Source organism: Mytilus trossulus, chromosome 6 (assembly GCF_036588685.1).
Source record: "Mytilus trossulus isolate FHL-02 chromosome 6, PNRI_Mtr1.1.1.hap1, whole genome shotgun sequence".
Classification (NCBI taxonomy): domain Eukaryota; kingdom Metazoa; phylum Mollusca; class Bivalvia; order Mytilida; family Mytilidae; genus Mytilus; species Mytilus trossulus.
The window spans coordinates 58,279,320-58,292,711 of NC_086378.1; the positions used below are offsets into that span (position 1 = coordinate 58,279,320).

General features: G+C 30.1%; 1 protein-coding gene across 7 annotated transcripts in view; it reads right to left on the minus strand.

The window, feature by feature from the left end:
• Nucleotides 1-13,392, minus strand: part of LOC134721597 (protein naked cuticle homolog 2-like) — a 58,984-nt gene that overhangs the window by 10,580 nt on the left and 35,012 nt on the right. For 6 of the 7 annotated variants that reach the window (XM_063584695.1, XM_063584694.1, XM_063584697.1 and 3 more), the window contains 3 exons: nucleotides 7,231-7,282; nucleotides 6,779-6,912; nucleotides 1,224-1,325 (listed from right to left, as the gene is read on the minus strand). In XM_063584695.1, coding sequence (XP_063440765.1) covers nucleotides 1,224-1,325; nucleotides 6,779-6,912; nucleotides 7,231-7,282 — 288 coding nt within the window. Of the gene's footprint in view, nucleotides 1-1,223; nucleotides 1,326-6,778; nucleotides 6,913-7,230; nucleotides 7,283-8,758; nucleotides 8,871-13,392 lie in introns of those variants that run through there. The other variant, XM_063584696.1, reaches the window with a different exon arrangement.

Below are 13,392 nucleotides of genomic sequence, written 5' to 3' on the forward strand. Positions count from 1 at the left end.
TTTTTTTTAGCGGCTTTTACTGTTTACAAATGCTTCTGAATACTTATTTGTCATCCATTTTTCAACTTTTAACTTTAGTGGGTACTTTTTTATTAAGTTACCATACGGCCTTCAACATCCTTTTGCAGGTTGTGTATCTGGTTGGTATTGAAGCACTGAATAAAATGCATCCTGGAGGGTGCCACTGTCTCTCCACTTAAAACGCTTTCAATAACTTTTTTGTGTCGCTTTTAACAAAAAAAATTTGTTGATACTTTAAGAAGTTATAATTTTCTTTTATTAATTAACTTGACAACTGTCACTATTTGGCAAGCTTCTACTTAAGCTTCTCAATGTTAAGCATTGAGACATGGTTATACACTTTGATAACAGCTTACTACCTTTTAAATTGTCTAACATTTCATGTTTAATATACAATCCAGGCTGTGCTCATGTATGATTTTTCATGTTGAATCCATATCAGTATTTCAAAGGAAGATATATACACTGAACTATTTTCATGTCTTAATTTGAACGTTTCATCTTACCGAGTTAAAAACTTCAAAGTGTGAATCAAATTGATAATTTTAATGATTCCTTAAAAAGAAATAAATTTGCTTTTAGAGGCTTTTAATTAAAGAATACCTTCCAATTTCTGTTTAAATTGAAAAATTTAAATGCTATAAATTTTTCATATAATTTTTCTTGTCCAATCTTTAATATGCACCATTGCAATTTCACATCAATAAAACTCACTTTAGCAATGAAGTAATAAATTTCTTAGGCAATTAAAACGCTACAGGGATCTTGATTAATAAACTGTCAGATGACAAAGAATTAGAATAAGAAATGTTGTTATAAATTAAATTAGAAATGGTTTACTGAATTAAATCATCAACCATAACTGTGACTAATTGAATTGGATATATAATGTATAACTGGTGCTAAAGAACTGGTAGTTGGAATATAAATCAAGTAAAGGAACCAGTTTGTAAGCAGGGAATCTGTTTTTACATGTATGGGTCTGCATAGAATTGGAAGTTGAATAAATTTTTATGCAGCGAATCAGACTTTCTATGTTTCTGTTTACTGATAAGAACTAGACAGTACTTGAAATATTATATATTCCTACTTAAACTATCACTTTGAATTGAAAATATTTTCATAAACTTTTTTAAAATTAATTATAAAACCTATTTAACCCTTCACTTCTTTTAAAATGTAGCCATAACAACTGTTAATACCTCTTTTGTTACTTTGCCTTGCCCATCGAAATCATACAGAGTAAAAGACCATTCTTGTTTGTTCTTCTCTGTACTTTCAAACTGTACACCACATTCAAACTCCTAAAAAACACAATAAAGATGAATAAATGTTGATGTGCTACTGAAACATAACAGGAAATAGTTGCTTATTTGAGTAGGTTATACATACGTTTTGAATGTTATGGGTAACTCCTATACATTTAAGTATAGCAGTAAGTTTGTCATTTACATTATAACGTAAATTAAGTGCTTGTAAGCACTGAAAGATAAAGATTGTGTTACTTTATCAGTGTGAAGTAAAATTAAATATTGCATTGTCAATAAAGCATTGGTTGTAGATATTTCAACTACAATTATGGACAATGGGAGATAACTCTAATTTTTAAAGATGACTTTAACAATGACATCACTTATATTTTTAGAACAGATATATAAGATTCCTGCACCTTGCAAATGTCATGTAATTTTCTTGACAGATGTAACATGGTTGTGTGACTTGAATATATATCTGGACATATACATGTATTTACATTGATAAATTTCTGTCAATGTTCATGGATAGGATGTTTAGAATGCAGGGGCGAATCCAGCCATTTTAAAAAGGGGGGTTCCAATAGTCCAACTACATGTCCCCATCCAAATGCATTAGTCGGTCCCACCCCCCAAAAAAACAGAACCCTCCCCCTGGATCCACCACTGGAATGTTCAATATGATCAATGCACTATAGTTTGTGTATCAAAAAGGTAGTGATAAGCCTTGGAAGATTTCTAGATATTAAGGCAGTAACATCAGGTTTGAATTGCAATTCATGTAATCTTTACCCCAAAACAAAATCATGATTAGTATCCTACTACATTTTCTAGTAGTTACTTTTGACGAGTAGTAATATATATTAAGTTAGCTTAATAGTTCTTGCTATAGTTTAATAGTTGTAAAACACATCTAAAAGATATTGCAATCTTGAGGGAAAAGTACATATATATAGCTATCAGACATTGATTAACTAGCACTTGGTAATTTCCTCTGAAAAAAACGTGTGAGAGAACTACTATTTTAGCTTTACTGATAAATCACAAAGTGAATGGAATATGGGATTAAATAAGTTTTACTGAAGTAAAGCTTTGATGTCATCCCCTAGAGAATAATTGACCACTTTGTTCTTGTCCCAGACCTACTATTTTATTCATTTCATCATAAAACCATGGTAATTTCTAAATAACTTTCAATTTCACACCCTCCTATCAGGAGAAGATCAAGTGATTGGCTTGAGGTTCTACTAATAAATCTTCAATGAAATCAACACAGATCTGAAGAATTCAAACATAGCATCTACACAGATCAATCCCTTATCAATCACTCAGGTGAGACAGATCAAAGGGTCCCACCTGTCATTAATGATCATTGCTATATAAATAATTTCTTTGTAGTGGTGAAAACTCCAATCAGTGTAAAATGTGCCCATAAGGTGTAAATGGATTAATTAAGAATATAGCTTGCTATCAGAAACAACTCTATAGACTAGCAATGGAGTGCACCTCACTTTAAATCAAGAGGACGAATTGTAATTATTGACAACGTCCTTACAATAATACACCTTAAGTTTAATTTTTATAGCTTTTTCTTAAAACTCTTCAGACTTTTGATTTAAGGTGTGTATTGTTCACCTAAATTCCCTCATACAATTTATCTGCATTGAATTTCACAAATGTAATGGTAAAAACTGTGCAAATCAGAAACTTAATTAGTTCATCCTCTTGAACAATTTAAATAAACTTTAAATCATCATAAGCAACAATAATTATTGAAGTTAATAAAATCTTATTAATCAACTTTCTAATTGATAGTATGGCACTTCTAATAAATATGATCATTTTGGTCAATATTCATTATTTGCCCCCCCCCCCCCCCCCAAATTTTTTTTCCGGGATTTGTTGAAGTAACAAACAGATATAATGTCACTTATTTTATGTTGCTGACCGCATATGATATGGTGACATAAAAAATATTTCAAGCCAAAAACTCAGCAAATAAAAACACTTTCTCATAGCAGACTTGAAAAGTACTTTTGAAAAACAACACCCAAAAGAGGAAAAATCATAAAAAATTGATTCATTATTTTAACCATATCATAAATAAATTATTAACAATTTATTATATCTTAGCATTGCCGCTCTGTTGTTATTGCCATCAAAGATCTATAACAATTAAACTTCTGTTTCTATTAAGGATAAAAAGACTGGCGGTATGCTTTTGATGCCCACTCTTATTTCTTTGATCCTGGAATATGATAAAAACAATAGCCTACCAATGATAAATATTGTACATATAAAACTAACATTATGGTCCTGTTTATATTTTTGATGTTTTGATCATCAAACGGAAATTGTTATTTCTGATCATCAAAAGATCATCAATGACTGACCATTAATGTGTCAAAGTGACCACATTATTCAGGTAAAAATATACTGGTCAAACTCGGTCAGCTTATGTTGTCCTTGTGAAGGACTGACCATAAGGGAAATATTTGGAGGACAAAAAAGGGTAATATATACATGGCCTAATCAAATTTTGAAAAATAATAAATGAAAATTGCCAGTCCAATATTTACATACAGAGCAAATACATAAGGCCAGCTCCCACTAGCCACTTCCATATATTTTTTCTTTAAAAATTTGCTGTTTTGTCCAACCAAGGCACTAAATGACAAAATTTTGCCTTTATATTATCTTTAAGTAGTTAAGTCCCTTTTGTTTTACAAGTCAATAGATTAAAACATCAGTGGTAATTTGAAAACTGGTTTTGTTCCCAATTGAAGTTTCCCAAATGATCCTCTTGGACAATTGAATTAAGGGTCAAAATGTTTCATTTCTAACAGGGCAGTGTTAATAGCTGGACATCAAAGGTCGAAGGTCAACAGACAGCCTGACGATATATTACTAAAGGCATTAAGTGTAACTACTAAATTGATGGACAATTTATGTATTGTTTATTGTTTACAAATATCTACATGAGAAATAAAAGCCTTCCTGTGATGTTTACCTATATGGTCAAATGTCATAGAGGTGTAACAGTGTGATGAAAGTTTTATAGTTTTGTTTTATTATTATAGGAGGGGCATAACTTATCAAGCTTCACTTTTTAAGAAAATGACCAGTAAAAAGGGTCATTTTTATTAGCATTCAAGTTAAGATAGAAAAAAAACCCAATAACAATACACAAGTTAGGATTCACCAACAATGTCAAAGAATATAAGGACCTCAGCCAATGTTTAGTATAATTTGTTTTAAAGGAAATTGGAACTTTCAATTTATGCATATTTAAAAGTTGTGATGATACAAAACGTAACCAGGAATTATATCACAACAATTAAAGATATATATTACTTTTACACACTTTAAAAAAAAATATTCTGGAAATTTTTATTTTTTTTAAAATTATAAGACCAGGACTATATATACAGTGGGTATGCAAGTACCAGGACCCAATCTGTTATATGAAATATTTACTTCATACTTGCATGCCCCAAACATAATTCCCCAGTCATAAAATGTGTCAAAACTATACTTTTTTGTTGAAAAATTATGTTTCCACCTTTAATCCTTCAACCGTTAAATTTTAGTGCATATTTAAAAGAACTAACTGTTTAAACTGCACATACTTTCAATTATTTGTACATAAAAATCACTAAAATTTATAATATATACTTAAATTTTTTCAGGACAAATACAATTTTTACACCATTATTAAATTTTAGTAAGTAAAACTAAAAAACACCTATAAATTTTTTAATAATAAACTGAATTTATTGACAATCTAAGAAGGATCTAGGTTTATTCTTTTGAAAGTTGTGCTTTTTGTTTAATGACATCTGCCTTCAGAATGGAAAGTTTGCCCATTGATTAATTATTCTGTGTTATCTACTAGAACCACTATGTACCATCCACCCTTCTGACTTGTACCAACCCACATCCATCGGTATGTTCTCAACAGATGTCTCAGAAGTCAAGTAGATATTCACGCAACCACCTCAACTAAGAACGGAACTCAAAAGGAAATATTGATCAAACGGACTCCACAATGAAGCATTAAATTATCCTATAAATACCATTACGTTTAAAACATTCTTTTTGCTCTCTCTCTCTCGCTTTCTGTTTACACCTGTTTTACCCATCGTTATAAATCTGCACTTTGTTGAGAGTACAAATATACACTGAATGCATCTGAAAGCTTTTGAAACTTCTTGATCATTTGCTTTCACATCTCTCTTATTCATCAAATAAACTGAGTATTTTTTAAAACATCATAGATAAAAGAAATGGGTTTTTCATTACACCCTAAAGATGGCATATAAAGCGTAATGGAACATGATACAAATTTCACTTCAAAGTACAAAATTGTATTTAACAAGTTTGTTTACCTACCGATCGTAATGGAATATATTTAAATTGATTCCGATATATTTTCCCCTATCACCCATTAGACATTAAATTTCCCTTTGATTCGGAGAAGTTCTTTTTAATAATGACTTTATTTATACTTTTATTTACTTCTGAGCGGTTTCTGTTTTTACAAAGTAAATCATAAAAGGTCATGATTACAATGACCTAATTTGTAAATCATGCATAGAAAAAAAATGTGATAACCATTAATTTGTTTTCATTTAACCACAGGAATTCATTTTAGGTCGGAAACTTTTTGATGCATTTCTGAGTATGTCATTTTATATCTTTTAACAACAAAAGGACAATGGTGTATCAACATTTACAATTATTTTTACCTTAAAGGGTAACTCTGAACATCTGCAGTGTTTAATCCAAATTTTATGTCATTTTGTATCCGAAAAAAGCTCTGATGGGACGGAATTAATGTTCGATGGAAAAACGATATCTGACCTTACAATTTAAGCTACTATAGTATATATACTATTTAATATAAAAAAGAAGATGCGGTATGATTTGCCAATGAGACAACTATCCACAAAAGACCAAACTGACACAAATATTAACAACTATAGGTCACCGTACGGCCTTCAACAATGAGCAAAGCCCATACCGCATAGTCAGCTATAAAAGGCCCTGATAAGTTTACGTACGGAAATTTGATTGAGATTGAATGCAAGAGGGGAGCTGTACATTGCATTTCTGACCTTAAAAAATATTATTTATCCCCTAGCAAATCATTACCAAGACTTCTTCCAAGTTGGAGCTTTAAAATTGCAAGTGCTTTAATATTGAGGGGTGTCAATTTGAAACTGACTTTTAACCTTCAAATTTGGAATGTCATACAATATAAGCTCTGCTCATGTGAATGGTTAACGAAGATTTTATGCAATACTCAGGATATCTGCCTATGGTTACTGACCAACAGACAAAAAATAACAGAAACAATATTTCCTATCTGAATATTCATTTAGAGGTGTCCTATAGAAGTTCGTTGAACTTGACAACATATAGGTAATTTCTATCCCAATTTTCAACTCAACATGACCATGATGACCTAAAATTAACTTCTGCTGTGATGAATCTGTTCATACCTCAATACTTAATCGATTGTCTGTTTCTGTTCCTGTCTTGTCTTTTTCCTCTGACTGGTCAAGTTTTTCCAGGTTATTGTCCAATGTTAGTAACTTGTTGTTGTGTGACTCCATCTTTGGAGGAGGTAGCTCCACTGTTAAAATATGACATTTAACTAAACATTTATTATTTTAAATAGCAAAAGTAAAGTGACAAATACATTTTTTAGAAGTCTTTTAAATAAAAGGTAGTAATTTGTTGTACTTATTTATGTCGGTCAATTCAAATTATCAAACTTAAGAGGTCTAGTACATATACATGAAGTTATAATTTAAATTTAAGCATAATTTAACATATATATTTTCAGTTTGAAAACTACATCTTGCGTATAATTTTATAAGTTTTTTTCAAACACATAAAACTTTAAAAATTGATCAACTTTCCAACCCTGATAATTAAAAGTACATCTTACCCCTCAGAGGCACACTTTCCCCTCCTTTATCCTCCAGACTGACTGACAATTCCTGGAATTAGAAAAATTCAAATGAAAATCAAAATGTTATGTTACATCTAACAAGCTCCCATCAAAAATCTTCTCATCATTGTCAGTACTATCAATCTTCCGATCGCTTTTTATAGATCTTAAAAAATATCAATTAGTCAAAATGTTTTTGACTCAGCTGTTTCCCTGAATCACCATCTAAAGAGATGAGTAACAAATTACCTACAGCTATTGATATTTATTGATTTTCAATTCACTTGATCCACCCTTTTTTTAATATCAATTATATTCAATTACTCAAGTAATTAACAAGTTCATATTTCACCCCATTGATTTAATGATTCGTTCTTTAATTGTACCTCAGGAATCTGCTGCATAAGCAGCTGCTGCCAAATTCATGTTTTTTTCTTCAATTTTTTATCATTTGAACTTTCAAGTTCCATCTGACGGACAGACACTACTGTTCATCACTTCTGATGTGTAAGTGATCATTAAAATTCAAGTTTCATCCTAATTACCAATGTAAATCAACATTATTTTTGGTGGTCTTTTGAATTCAAAGAAACTTAAAAACAACAGAACATAAGTATATTTATTCAAATTTCTAAACACCATTCTTAAGATAAGTGCAACAAGAGCACATTAAGGTAAACAAGAAAAAAATGTTTTCTTCTAAATCTTGCAAATTGCACATTTGGTATGCAACAACCTATGCAAAGGAAAGGACTAAAAATCTGGAATATATATTTGTGCATAATTGACAAATAGTTTTTCACCTTCAAATCTTACAATTAAAAAACACAAATCACTTCAATACTAATTAATTGCTTCATGTTAACAACCTAATAATTATAAAGCTACTTTTTCATTTATTTTCAAAACTAAATTCTTTCAAAACTTTTTTTTTTTATCTTACATGGTTACAAAGCACTGAATAAGGTTTTCTGCAAATTCATAAAGCTCCTAAAGTAAAGATTTATATAGGCTTTCAGTATTGATGCAGCTATAAGATGCTGATCTTTAACTAATTATTATAAACTGAGAAAAAGTAGAATGAAATGTCTTCCTTTCATTAGATAAAAACAAATATTTCACTAGAGTCAAAGTGGAAAAAAACCTCTATAACAGATTCAAACTGATATTTTCATATATTTGTTATAAATAATTTGTTATGAACTCCAAACAGAAAAAAATCTATTTGATTTTGTTTAAAATCTTACAATAGTCACTACGAAACCACTGAATATTCATTAAACAATTTGATGATTTTATATGCAAAATCTGAGTCCCATTAAATTCCCCTTTATCATTAGACAGAAGCAGGTGTAGATTGTCCTACAAATTGAACATCTGCACATATTCTATAGCTACCTTTCCTAACTGTATACCCTATGGAAATATAACAAGCAAATTCTGATTTTTTTTTATAAAAGTTCACAATTATATTTCTGACAAAAAAAGCTCTATTGTATTGTAGTAATTATATTTATAAACAAACCTTTTGGAAAAGAGCTAAATCCAACATTTTTATATTGCACAAACTTCCAAATTATTTCCAAACACAAATGACTACTCCAACCAGATTAACACTATACACCAGATAAAATGTACATCTAGTATTCTGCCAATCACTCTGGGGATGTCATTTCCAGATCAATAAATTTGTCACAACATTCTCAACACTTTCTCACTATCTTCATAGTATTTTCATTGATCAAAGTTAAAGGGGGCATCTCAAAGTGTAAAATGTTTATTAAATACAACTATTTAGACAATCTGGCATTTAATATTCATTTTTCTTACATAATCTTTTATTGAAGTATAATTATACACCTTATAAATCTTTTGTCCCTCCTTTAACCTCTTAAGTCTTTATAATCCCCTAAGGTTATTTTTAACAATGTAACAATAAAGTAAACAACTTGTTTGTTTTTTTAAGTTCTTTTACTATTATTCTGATAAATATATTTACAGTACTACAAAAAGGTCATTGCTTTCTGCTAACACAGAAAAACATATTAGCCATCAATTGATGCTAATTGTGCAGTAATTTGGTGAAATAATGACTGGCTGTTCACACTTCTAGCTCAGATAACACATCTAGATCAATACAAGGTATCAATTATTACATTGGTTTATAATGCTTTCTGTAATTTCTGATGCATCAATACTAAATTACCTCATCTGCAGAAAAACAAAACAAAGCTAAAGAGCCAGTTCACATATGTAAGCTACTGTTATGACAGTATAGGTGAACTTTGAACCAGCAAGGCAGAGTTACACTTTGGGATCAATCTAAGGACCATTGATTATCATAATATTTTTTATTTGCAGAATCCAGTTTTGAAATTGTTATTTCACATTATAAGCAATTGCTATCAGATGTTATTATTGTTAAAAATATTTCATATCATTTGATATAAAAAAAAAAAAATATTCAAGCTCTTTATCTTTTGATTCCGTATAGGCAGAACAAAATAGGAAATATTTGTTAAAAAGGTTCAAACGTCATTATAACTAGAACTGACTTATGGCACTTTTGTATATTCCCATAAAACCCCCAAACCAGTTTTTGGCAGGCGACTAGTAATGCCTTAGGGTAGACAACTCTTAATATTACAGCATAAAACATGGCACTTATGTCATGTAAGAAGGTATAAAACACAAGTTCCAAGTGATGAAATGAATGAATATTGACTGTTAATGACTGACCATATATATGTCATATTGTATAAGTTATGGTCAGCTATGACCCACAGGGGAGATGTTTACACATGCATAATTGTAAAAACATTTTCAAAAACATTAACAAGGTTTTTCAGGTATCTTTTTCTATAAACCTAGCTATTACATGTACATCACTCACTAATAAATATCCTTTATTGAATTCAGGTTGACAATTACATCTAATGTGAAAAATATTAAAATTATATCAATTAAAATTTACAAATCAATCGAAAAATTTGAAATAAAATTATGAATAAAATTTGGTTTTTGTTAAATTTTTCTTTAATTCTAAATTATCAAGATTGACAATTTAATCAAAATCTGAATAATACGTAATAATTTAATTTCTTTTCAAAGTTAAGTGACCCCATTTAGAACTGCAATCAGAAAACACACATTGACATTTAAATAATTCTTACAAATGTATCATAAAATTATATATATATGTTCATGTATTTTTTTTAATTTAAAATTGAAATCTGACATGTTGCAAAAATTGTGAAATCAAATAAACATACAGAAATATGAAAATAAAAAAGTTGATAATAGGCAAAATTATGAATATAAGGAGTTTATCAGTGAGTCATCCTGCAAGCAATAAACCATTTAAAAAATCTTCCCTTATTAGGTGAATAAAACTATGATAGAATTTTGATTTCCCTATAGAGTCACCTTTTATCATTATCGCAATATCAATTTTCATTTTTTTTTTATGTTTTCACATACTTAGCGGAACTTTGAGCAGTCCAATACTACAAGAACGTAATTGAGTTGGGAGTTCATTTCAAACACGTAGTAATTCTGTTATATGGTCCACATCTGTTTGAAGTCTATGAGCTTTCTGTGATGAAAGAGAATTTTAGATCAAAAGTACAGGAAAACTAACTTATTATTACTTATCTCAAATGTTGATATGTTCTGATGTTAAAAAAATCAAAGCGATCAGTCCAGTGGCACACCCATCCATGTTTGTAGTTCCCTGATATATACATTCCCTTAAGTAGACTTCAAATGGAATAAATTGTAAATCTATAATTATATCAACGTCTGCATCATTGGTCAAAGGGTTGACACTGTAAGTAAACTCTGTCACTTTTGATAATCAAAGAGAGATAACTCTTAATATGATCAACAAGGGATCTTTCTTCTTAATAAAATAACAATAATGAAAGTAAAAACTCAGTAAAAATTGAAGTGCTGTCAGGGTTTATTTAGTTGGTTTTGCAATTTAAAATTTGCCATGTGTAAACTTTTATACATTGATGAAAACAACTTATTAACTCATTCAGGAGAAAAAAATAGTATTGTCTTGAGTCTAATAACTCATGAAGAGTGTATGAAGAACTCGTCCAGTGGATTACAAATTTCCCCCAAATTTCAATCACATCTCTTGAGTTCACTGGATGGTAGAGGGCACAGGAACATGCCAGTTATTGTTGTTATTTTTTTGTATTTGTCACAAGAATCTTGTTTAGTATATGACAATAAAGAATTAAAATTATTAATTGATAAATAGTAGATCAAGTTCAATTTGAAGACCATTAAACCATTCCACCATTAATATTGGATGAGGTACAACCTTTGTAAAACTTTCAAAAGCAAAACACTGTCTATAATTAGCCTTCGAAGGTTTAAATCAATCTTCTGCATTATGATTTCCAAGCGAAACAGAGTTTTTATCTCTTTAATTAACACATAGCCCATTCATTTTATTTGAAACACTAAACTTTTTTTTCAATATGTTATTACCATGAATTTTGAATAACTAAACAGCTTCTCCCATTATCATTATACCCTATACATTAGATAAAACCTGTCACATCAGGCAGGCTGCATATCAAAATCAAATGACAACGATTTTTTTTAACAATCTTTGTAAATTCCCTTTGAAATTTGATCAGGGATTGGAAAATTGGAAGGTTTATCGCAGATTTATATTCCATCAGTAAATTATGTATGAAATCGTGAAACGTTTTTTAGTCTGCGTTTGTCAGAAATGAGACAATGATTATTCACCAGGGAACTATTCAATATGTAACCAATCTCTTATCAATATTTAATTTTGTATCATATTTCAATCGTATTTATTTTTTAATATCTTTTTATTGAAGTTTTCTGTTTCCTGTTGATTTTACATGGTTTTGTGAACAAACATCAAATTGAATTAAATTATCGATAAAATCAAAATCCTGGTATTTTTTTTAACAAAATTCACAATTACGATGAAAAAATCATTGTCTTCCAGAAACAAAGATCATCAATGACATCCATATCTCAATACATAAAAATTCAAAACTTGTTTTCATAGAATTTACGGACTTCAGTTTTTAGTCTCAGAGAACCATACAACATGCAGCCTGAATAACAGTTTCTAACATATTTGGTAAATAATTGTTAATTGATAAAAATGACCGTTGGTCACATGTCAATACATTGTGCCTACCAGTACATTACCTTAATAGAGCCATATGAAACATGGTTTCTTATGTACTTTTTAAGTTATCTAATTCAATAGACAGATGAAGATGTGGTTTGAATGCCAATATGACAACTCTCCATCCAATGCATGCATATTCATGTATAACTAAGTCCAGACTGTTTGCACATATCTTTTCATTAGTAATGATTATATATAATGTATTATCAACAAACTGTGCAATTTGAGGAAAGAAATAACTGTTTTCTTCTAATGGTCAGAGGCTAATTCAATTACCCGTGCAAAGTATTCAAGGACTTTTCTTAAAATGTTAAAGAAGTTTTCTAGCACCTAGAAAAGTTTGACAAAGTTTAAGAACTACATATCTGTTCTAAACATTTTCACAGGGGTAGCACTGCTGTACACCCTCTCTTTGCCTAACTCACAGCAGATTGTATTAAACTACCAAGTTAGAACATTTTCACAGGGGTATAGCACTGCCCCTCTCTTTGTCTAACTCACAGCAGAGGGTATTAAACAGGGGCGGATTTAGGCAGGGGCGTGGCGGGCGTGCGCCCCCCCTAAAATTTGCAAAGCATGGGTTGTCTTCAACTTTTTTAAGTATCACACGAGACCATTCCATGCATCTTTTTAACATTCAAAGTATATAAAACAGTCAGTTTAACAGGATAAGCATGATTACGAATCAACTTACCTACAATTTATTTAAGTTCTATAAATATTGTATACTTCAATGGAAGGTGTCAAACGCGGAGTTTTATGACAAATATAATGTTTGGCTTTATAACTATTTTGATCTGAGCGTCACTGTTGAGTCTTATGTAGACACATTGCCGATGTGCAAAACAACAGTTTTATTTGTGGTGTTCCTGTATTTCTTTATGTTACAACTACCCGCACTTTGTCTTCCAAGGTTTTGTTAAGATATTACCCGATATTGCTATATGGACAATTTTACAACAAGTTCT